Source organism: Oryzias melastigma, linkage group LG18 (assembly GCF_002922805.2).
Source record: "Oryzias melastigma strain HK-1 linkage group LG18, ASM292280v2, whole genome shotgun sequence".
NCBI lineage: Eukaryota > Metazoa > Chordata > Actinopteri > Beloniformes > Adrianichthyidae > Oryzias > Oryzias melastigma.
In genome coordinates this window covers 7,132,749-7,142,617 of record NC_050529.1, presented here as the reverse complement: position 1 = coordinate 7,142,617, position 9,869 = coordinate 7,132,749, and the positions used below count along the sequence as shown (strand labels likewise).

The 9,869-nt window shown below is 39.1% G+C and overlaps 1 protein-coding gene and 1 long non-coding RNA gene across 2 annotated transcripts in view; both read right to left on the bottom strand.

Annotated features, from left to right (window-relative positions):
• Window positions 1-582: 582 nt before the first annotated feature.
• LOC112156097 (interferon-induced protein 44-like) lies at window positions 583-8,942 on the bottom strand. The gene is made up of 7 exons (XM_024288255.2): window positions 8,890-8,942; window positions 7,352-7,400; window positions 6,920-7,118; window positions 1,676-1,828; window positions 1,426-1,597; window positions 1,215-1,315; window positions 583-1,117 (listed from the first exon to the last, which is right to left on the bottom strand). Exons 1-7 carry the CDS (start codon window positions 8,906-8,908, stop codon window positions 950-952), a joined length of 861 nt encoding a protein of 286 aa, XP_024144023.1. The 5' UTR covers window positions 8,909-8,942; the 3' UTR covers window positions 583-949.
• Window positions 8,943-8,967: 25 nt separating this feature from the next.
• The window catches only part of LOC118600120, a 2,445-nt gene continuing 1,543 nt past the window's right edge, over window positions 8,968-9,869 (bottom strand). Inside the window, exon 3 of the long non-coding RNA XR_004949693.1 lies at window positions 8,968-9,027. This is a non-coding gene — a long non-coding RNA (uncharacterized LOC118600120). The remainder of the gene's footprint in view (window positions 9,028-9,869) is intronic.

The following is a 9,869-nucleotide window of genomic DNA, read 5'->3' as shown; positions in this document are numbered from 1 at the left end:
TGCTGAGACGCTGGAGACTGCAGGTACATACATGTACATTCAAAATACAAAATTGTTCTCTACATGCAGTAAATATCACATTTTTCAATATAGATATCTGCGGCTTATAGCCCAGTGCAGCTTGTATTTCTTTTTTTTTCTTCTTTTTTTTAAATTGAGCAGATGCGGCTTATATACAGGTGCGGCTTATAGTCCAGAAAATACGGTATATCATTTACAAAAATGTAATATCATGGAAAAGTGTTTTCTAGCTTTTTCATTTCCATAGTACATTTAAAAATATATACATATGGTATTGATTCAGGGCCCACTGTTTAATAGATTTCAAGTATTTGTCTATCTTCAATACTTTGATAATGTGGGCAGGGGCCAGGTCCTGCTGGAAGATGGAATCTGCATCTCCATGAAGATCCTCTGCAGAAGGAATCATGGAGTCCTCTAGAATTCTGGCTTTATCTTGTGTCAAACTTACTGTTTTCTTTCACAAAACTGAGAGTAAATGAACAGAATTCAGTGACTGCGGGCAATAGAGCTTGTAATGTTGTATTATGAATCCAATATACGAGATAAAATAAAAGCAACTTTAACAAACCAAAGCTTTATTAAATGACAATCTGGAATAGTATATTTTACTGCAGACATCACAATGATGTATTGATCAATCTTACACTCAACCCTAAAAATACAATACCCAAATATTTAAACTCATTCAGCTGTGAAAATAATTTCTGACACAAGAATTACAGTCAACCCATATTTGCTGTAAAGTGAAGAGGAAGGCCAAAAAGAAGATACGTGAATGTACATATAGGAAGGACATAAGGATTGTTGCTATGAGTGAAGAGCCTGAAGAGAAGAGGATAGGATCAGATGGAGACATGATTTGCTGTAGTTATCTCTGATGGGAACAGCGAAAAGGCTAAGAGGAGGATAGCAGTAATTCAGTCATTCAGCCTCTGGGCTCATCAAAGAAGTCATCCAGAAGGCGAAGTATCTGAACAACTGCATGGAGCAGCAGGATGTCTGTGTTCATGTCTAATTCCAGCTCCTCACTGTAGTTCTTCACTGGAACAACGCAGGACAAAGGTACACCGACCCGAGCGGAAGCCTCCTGCATCTGGATCACATGACACAACGTTTAAGAGATTTTAGAGATCGAAAAACCTGTGTTAAATACATTATTTCTTTCAATTGAAGCTCAAAAAAATCCTTACTAATTCCTTGATGTACGTGCTCTTGTAGACTTTTCTGATATTTTTTTTCACCAGAGGGCAGGCTTCATCTATCTTAGTGAGCAACACCAGCTGAGGGACCCCTGAATGAAATAAAAGAACAATGTCTTTAAAGTAGCAGGGTAAAAATAATAAAATCAAACAAAAACCATAACCCTGTCCAGACACTGATAAATTACTCTGTTCTACTTACGTGACGAGTTGACTGTCTTGCGGGTAGCTTTCAGTTTCTTCTCCATATTTTGGGGCATGATGGAGACATTGGTGGCATCTACGACATAAGCCACACAGTGGATCTTGTCTTTGAGTTTTGGATTCTTGCGGAAACCGTGAGCGTCACGTTTCAGAGGAACAGAGGGGTTGAACTAAGAAGAAAGAATCAGTGGATAGTTGCTATAAACTGCAAGCAAAACCTTTCAACAGAATCTGAACAAGTCCTTTACCTGATAACCTTCAAGTACATGACCATTGATGACGTTAGTGATATCATCAATATGAATCCCCCTCTCCTCGTCTGCCTCCAGTCCCATGGTATCACAAATGACGAGTGGCAGAGATTCACCTTCAGGTTCAGGCTTCACAGTAAAGCTGCAAAACTGTCAGGAAGTAAAAATTATACACATATATAAACAAAATGCACATTTAATATATATAATATACAAAATAATAATAATAATAATAAATTTTATTTATATGGCGCCTTTCTGGGCACCCAAGGTCGCCTTACAGATAAAAACAAAACATAGTATACAGTGAAATGATAGTCATAAAACTTAAAAAAGTAAAAATTCAATCAATTAGGGTGGATATGCCAATCTAAAGAGGTGGGTTTTTAGGTTTTTGGCAAACTGAGGGAGAGAGTCGATGTTCCGTAGATCAGAGGGAAGGGAGTTCCAGAGCTGGGGGGCAGAGCGGCTGAATGCTCTGCCCCCCATGGTGATGAGGCGATAAGGGGGTGCAACCAGCTGAAGAGAGGAGGAAGACCTGAGGACCCGGGCGGGAGTGGCAACATGGATGAGGTCGCAGATGTATGGAGGGGCAAGGTTATGAAGGGCTTTGAACGTCAGAATAAGGAGTTTAAGTTGATCCGCTGAGGTACTGGCAGCCAGTGGAGCTGCTGCAGGACAGGTGTGATGTGAAAAGTGGTGGGGGTTTGTGTTATGATCCGGGCGGCAGAGTTTTGAAGCAGTTGAAGTTTGCGTAGAGTTTTGTAGGAGAGTCCAGATGAAAGGGAGTTGCAGTAGTCCAGACGGGAGGTGATGAGACTGTGTACTAGAATAGCTGTGGAGTGTGGACTGAGGGAGGGACGGAGACGGCGAATGTTGCGGAGGTGGAAGTAGGCGGTCCGGGTGATGTTATTGATATGGGCAGTAAATGAGAGAGTGCTGTCAAGGATGACACCCAGACTCTTGACCTGTTGGGAAGGGAGGATGGGGCTGTTATCAAAGGAAATTGAGAAGTTATTGAGCTTTTTTAAGGTGGTCTTGGTTCCTACGATGAGAAGTTCGGTTTTACTACTGTTTAGTTTAAGGAAATTTGCAGTGAACACATATTTTAAGTTTTTCAGGTTTAGGAACTCACGTTTAATGTTTATCTGACATAATGTTAGAATATGAACACCCTGAAGTCCTCTAATTCAGAGGTTCTCAACCTTTTTCACACCGGGGCCCAATTTTCCCAGTACAAAATGATTCAAGGCCCATTAAAATATTAAGGGGGGGTGATAGTAGATTTTTTGTTATGCCGTTACTAAGATTCATATGATCCAGTTTCCTCTGAACTAAAATCCAACGAAAGCCGCAAAGTCCCAAAATCGAAGTTAAAAAAATACACTGTATTTATGTTTTTGTGGCCAATAAGACATTTATTAATAAAATATAGCTTTAAAATAATCTCTAAAATTGAGTTTTTTCTTTTATAAAATTACATATTTAACTTTTGAAAGTAGCTCATACAAGTTCCTTTCGAAATAAAATAATTTTGTGTTTGATCAGATCCTGCAGCTACAGCATATTTACTTGAACTAAACATGTAATAATGTCTTTTCTATCATTGTACTTTAGTGTTCCTTCATATTTTTTTCTCATTTGACTATTGAATATAAACATAACAACTTTAATGTAGAATACAAATATTTTTAAAACTAAATGTAATAAGATGATGTCATTCTGATAATAATCCGCTCTGAAGGCACATGAAACATTTTACCATCATTTTGCTCAGTTATGTTAAAAATCTAAACATAAATAACAAATGTAAATAATTAAAGTAAATTAACAATCCATCCATCTTCTTCTGCTCATCCATCCAGTCACAGTCTGAGCAAAGATGCCTAGACTTCCCTCTCCCCGGCCACTTCCTCCTTCTCCTCTGGGGGACCCTGAGACAATCCCAGGCCTGCCGAGTCATAGTCTCTCCAGCGTGTCCTGGGTCTATCCGGGGGCCTCTGCCCAGTGAGACATGCCCGGAACACCTGAAGACCCGGTCCCACAGTGTCTGTATCGCTGCGATTCCACGAACATGCATAAAGCTGGCGCATCTAAGCGCGTGTGTCAGATTTTCCGACTTTTTTACCTGTGATATGGCCGTCTAATCCTGTGGGACCAGGCCTTAAATAACAAATATGTAACAAAATGTAAATAATTAAAGTAAATGAACCAATGCTACAAAACCATTATTTATTCAAATTGTTTGTTTCTTCAAACCCAAAGAGCCACAATAGAAGTGGAAAAGAGCCGCATGTGGCTCCAGAGCTTCAGGTTGCAGACCTCTGACCTGGTCTCATAATCCATTAATGTCCTGCTGGATCTGTGCGCTGCAAAGTCCTTCTTTGAGAATGTCTTTATTCAATTGATAAATAAGAGTAGTCAAAAAATTTGCACTGGAAAAAACTTCCAGCTTTTATGTAAAATCTACAATTCCAAGATTGTACGAGAACAGTTTTTCATTTTTTTTAGGAGAATGACTTGGAACAAAACTTTACCCAAATTTTATTTAATACATTTTCACAGTAATAAAATGGTAAAACTAATTTTATTTAATCACCACAACATTGGGCACTGCAATTGTATGTCATATACAAGTTGCGTTTACCCTCAAATTGTTGATGCTTTTCTTTTGGTAAATTAAGAAATCAGAAATTTATTCAGAAATTTGTTTTTAAAGGAAACAGTCATAACTGTCTGCTTTCCACAACGAAATATTTTTCAGTTTAAGAAAGCTCAGTTTCCTCACATGTGGAAGTAATCACGCTTTTCACCGGTCATCGGTACGACAACAGTCTTTTTTCAGAGCATTGTACACACTCCGATCCATCAGGTCGCTGAGCTAGAATCTATAGCTGTGAAGTTCAGCAGAGCTTTGGTCCGCTTCTCCGACAGCATTCTGACTGAGGCTCTGTGCTTGTCCTGCTGCAAAGCTACATGGCTTTATACTCGTTCTTATCTGAGCTGCAACAAACACACATTTTTATATGACACTGGCAGCAACATGGAACAGAGTTTCGGTTAGGAACCTATTTCAAGAAAAAAACTAGGTAGTACATGTCTTTTGACAACAAAAATTGTGATGCTGACTGAATTTTTAACCCTTCCGCTCTCTTTGGGGTCCAGATGACTCCAACCACATATTGATATGTGATTCCTTACATGACAAATGTGAACAAAGGTGGACAGGATTTTATGTCTGCCATGGGCATTAGTGAAACTCAAAAATCATTGACAAAGAAAAGTTCAGCGCACTGTCTTGTGGGCCCCAGCAACGGCCACAATGACAGGAAGGAGCCTTGTGCTGAGCGCAGAGGGGGGTGAAAAAATGAAAAAACACCATCTCTTTAGCCCAGAGCAGAAGACCTTCCACAGACTTCTCCTCAAGACTTCGACCGGACAGGTCCTCTCCTCCACTTCGGTGGGAGAGGAGGACTTCTTCTTTTTGCTGCTGGAAAAGGACGACACAAATCGACTCTTCTTCACACCCTGCACTCTTCTTGACCCGAGACCGTCTCATCACCATCTCTGAGGTGGAAATCACATAGTTTTACTCTGATCCGTACTCCAACGGGAAAGCACAACCTGTCATGGTACAAAATAGATAATAGACTCCATGTTCGCCCACGGGTGATAAAGGGGACAAAAAATAACGTTTGTATTTAGCCTTCTGTCATAAATAAACGGGTTGACATACCCAAATAGATTTTTTCCCTCTTTTTTGCATCTGACCTCTGCCACTGCTGACAACCTTACAACACCAAGGTAAGCCCCAGACCCCGCGAGCCTGAGAGACATCAATAAAAATAAATACCTTCTCTTTTGTGTTCAAAGAGTATGTGTATCAGATGAAAAATAAATAAATGAATGAAAATAAATAAATAAATAAATAGACCTATAAAAAACATAGGCCTGAAATTGTCATGAACTTGTAGAAAGGTTATCTTATGTGGTTTTTATTGTGTAATAAATAAACATACTGTAGTTGGGTGATATCTACTATGGGTTTATCTTGTGTGCACTTTTTAAAAGTCCTAACTGAGCGTGTCTAAATAGTGATATTTAGTGAACCTCAATAGGCAGACAGTACGAGTTTCTGTTCCTACTCGTGGCTAGACAATAAAAGGTCAGTTTCACACACCTATCCTATGTGTGTGTGTTAAATATGGGATTCACGAGTCTTTCCTCCCTCGTGGTTAAAGAATAAAAGAGTAGTTAAACACGTTGTTTCGATGCGTGTATAAAAATATTGGAAAGCACACGCCCGCTTGATGCGTGTAGAAATAAAATCAGGCTCACACATCTACTCCCCGTGTGTAGAAAGAATTCGGGAGAAACACGTCGTTTCGATGCGTGTATAAAAATATCGGAATCACATAAAATCACGAGTCTCTCTCCCTCTCTCGTGAATAAACAATAAAAGAGTAGTTTCACACACTTATTCTCCGTGTGTAAAATAAACTGAGAATCACAAGAGTCTCACTTGTGGCTAAAAACCAAAGAGAGGAGCTATAAACCTAAAAACAGGCAGTCAATCCCTGTTACGGGCGGCGGCTCAACACTGTAAAGCGCTTTGTGCCTTCAAGGAAGGAAGAGAAGCTCTACACAAGTATACACCATTTACCATAAATAAGGTTTTGTAAACATACATTACCTGAAATAATAGAAATAACGCCCCCCCCTACACACACACACACCCATCCCAACATCATTGAGTGTATCTGGGATTACATAAAAAGAAAGGAAGATGGGAGAAAACCTTAATCCTTAATCAAAAGTTTGTTCTTCAAGATGCTTAGAACAACAAGCAGCCGAGTTCCTTCAAAAACGATGTAACCAGAGGAACTGTTTTGAATGTGAGTGATGGACACTCAAAATACTGATGTGATTTAGATTTATCTCTTGTTCCTAAATTACAATTTGATAATTGACTTAAAAAAATATTATTTCATTAATAAGGGGCACCGCTCAGTGGACGCTTCCGCAGTGAACCTTGAACTGTCTTGTTCTTGGTTGTACTGAAAAACAATGAATTTCCCCCCAGGGGATTAATAAAGTATATTGATTGATTGATTGATTATTTCATCTTTGAAAGCATTATTTGTTTATAGATTGATTCACATTTTTACATTGCAGTTTATTATTATTATTATTATTATTATTATATTAATGTGTTTTACTGTTGCGGGGTCAAACACTCACCTGTGTTGTCAGGCTTTTGCCGGATAGATTTCCAGCCATGCCCTGGTTGGTGACATGACCTCTAAATACAGACTTGAAAGAATTGAAGAAGCTGGACTTTCCAGCTCCAACTGCTCCAACAACTAAAATCCGAGCGTTGAACAAGGAGCTTTTTGGATGTTTGTAGGATTTAATTTTCTCCATCAACTTCTTCCTTTCCCTGCACAAAATAAAGAGCATGAACAAAAACGTGTTTAATAATGTTCTTGTTCCTAAAGATGTTATTGGCAGATGAGTTTTTAAAGACAATAGCTGTTTGGATATGCATGTTTACAATATTGCATGTATTTGAAACAGTCTAACAGTCAAGTGTTTAAATTGCAATAATCTTTAGAACAATTTTAAGCTTAAAATTCAAATAGTTTTCTCATGAAACATAAATATGTTTCTTACTCAGGCGTCCAAGTCACTGTCCTCCATGGATTTTCAAACTGTAAGCGTTCTGTTGAAGATAAAAGCAATGGATCAAAAATAATCTTTTAACAAATAACAATAATAAGCTTTTAACAGAACTCTAAATATTATATTATTTTTTCATTTACCATTCTAACTGAAGAATGTATATGTCTAGTGCAGGAGTGGGCAAAGTTTTTGAGTTGTGGTCCACAAAAGGTTCTAACATTTGAGAGAAGGGCCAGATCAGGAGCAGAAGCAGAAGCTTGGTATGTTTTGGTAACTCAGCTGATAAGAGTAAGAAATAACACAGAACCTGAATGGAAATATGCTTTAATTTTGATTGATAATTTTAAAATTAAAGATAATTAATATTTAAGTTTTCAAACAGTGACTTTTGTTCTTATTTTTGTGCCAATTGCACTAACCGGTTGATGTCCCCCCAGAAAAATGGAAAATTTAGACAAGTGCTGAGATCATGTGATGTTTGACTGATCAGAAAAATGACCAAAAAACACACAATAAGGTACAAAAACCAAAAAATCTTCTAAGACCCCATGAATGCAGACAAATCTTCTGCACTTCAACAAATATCAATAAATGTGTACTACATGATCTATGATGCAAGGCAAGTTTATTTGTATAGCATATTTCATGTACAGATACAATTCAAAGTGCTTTACATAAAACATTAAAAGAAACAATCAAAAGAAATAGTAAAAATGTGATCATTAAAATAAAATTAAAAGAAAGTAAAAGGATTTTAATTTAAAACAAGCCTAGATAAAAGTGCGGATGTAAACTTTTGAATACATATTAATCAAACACAACTGAGAACAGGTGAGTCTTTAACCTGGATTTAAATACACTGAGTGTTTCAGCAGATCTAATGTTTTCTGGAAGTATATTCCAGATCTGTGGTGCATAGAAGCTGAATGCAGCTTCTCCCTGTTTAGTTCTGACTCTAGGAACTGATAAAAGACCGGATCCAGATGAGCGGAGAGGTCTGGCAGGTACATACTGGGTCAGGAGGTCAGTCATGTATTTTGGTGCTAAACCATTCAAAGCTTTATAAACCAGTAACAGAACTTTAAAGTCTATCCTCTGGCAGACAGATAACCATTGAGAGCATCCTAACCAACAGTATTACAGTTTGGTACGGGAGCTGCTCTGCTGCAGACCGGAAGGCACTGCAGAGGGTGGTGAAAATAGCCCAGCATGTCACTGGAGCACCACTTCCTGCCATAAAGGACATCTACAAGAAATAATGTCTGAAAAGGGCAGGAAAAATCATAAAGGACTCCAGCCACCCAGCACACAGACTCTTCATTCCTCTGCCCTCTGGCAGGCGTTACAGGAGTCTGCGGACTAAAACCACCAGGTTCCGGAACAGTTTCTTCCCAACTGCTACTACAAACACCCTCTTGGCAGAATAAACACCACCCTGGCTGTATTTTTTTTCTAAAACACTCACAATAACACATGGACTGAATCACCACTACCTGCGTACTACCTGCACTTTATATGTGGAATCTCACCTGTACATTTTTCATCCATCCATCCATCTTCTTGACCGCTTTGTCCCTTTCGGGGTCGCGGGGTGCCGGAGCCTATCCCGGCTACTGAAGGGCGAAGGCGGGGTACATCCTGGACAGGTCGCCAGTCTGTCGCAGGGCCTGTACATTTTACATACTGTAAATACTTGTTGTTACCTCTCATTGCTATTTATTCCACTTTGCACATTGTATATACATATTTATACCTGCTAAAGCACTCTGGATCGATGCAAACTGCATTTTGTTGCTGTGTACCTGAGACATGTGCAATGACAATAAAGTTGAATTCTATTCTATTCTAATTCAGACATTGGGGGTTCCTTAGGCTCTGTGAAGACCCGCTCTTCATCCATTTTTGTCTGCTTTGCTGCCGGAGGTGTGTTTTCCTTTTCTTCTTCATCAGCTTTTGAGTCCTCCCTATACAGCATCGTCAGTCTGAGCACAGACCAGTTATTAGAGGTTAACGCTGCCGCCATCAACAAGCATCCGGACAGAGTCACACCATCTCTCTGGTACATCTATACCTCCCCCAGCTCCTACATGAAGATGAAACCGAAATATCCCGATCACCTTGAACAAAAAAACACTCTCTTTGAAGTTCTCCTTTGGGCGGGGCTTGAAGAAGGCAGAGATACTTTATCTGCTTCTTGGAAGTCTTTTCTGGTTCTTTTTCATGTTCAACAAGCTTGACTATGGAAACAGGTGATTTCCAAATGAGGGGTGACCCCTCCCGGGATTCAAAAACAACCTGATTTGCTGGAGATGCATCCATGGTTTGTCTCTCGTTTTCCAGGTTTTTTTTCAATAAGAAAAATAGTCTCTCTTTAAAGCTAGCTCTCTCAGTTTCACAGGCTCTGATGGTTCTGAGGGCTCTGACTCTGTCTTTAAATTCCCTGTTATATTACTCCGCTCCTGTGGACTACAGGGAGAATGGAGCAATGGGTAAGGATTGGAGCCAAGGT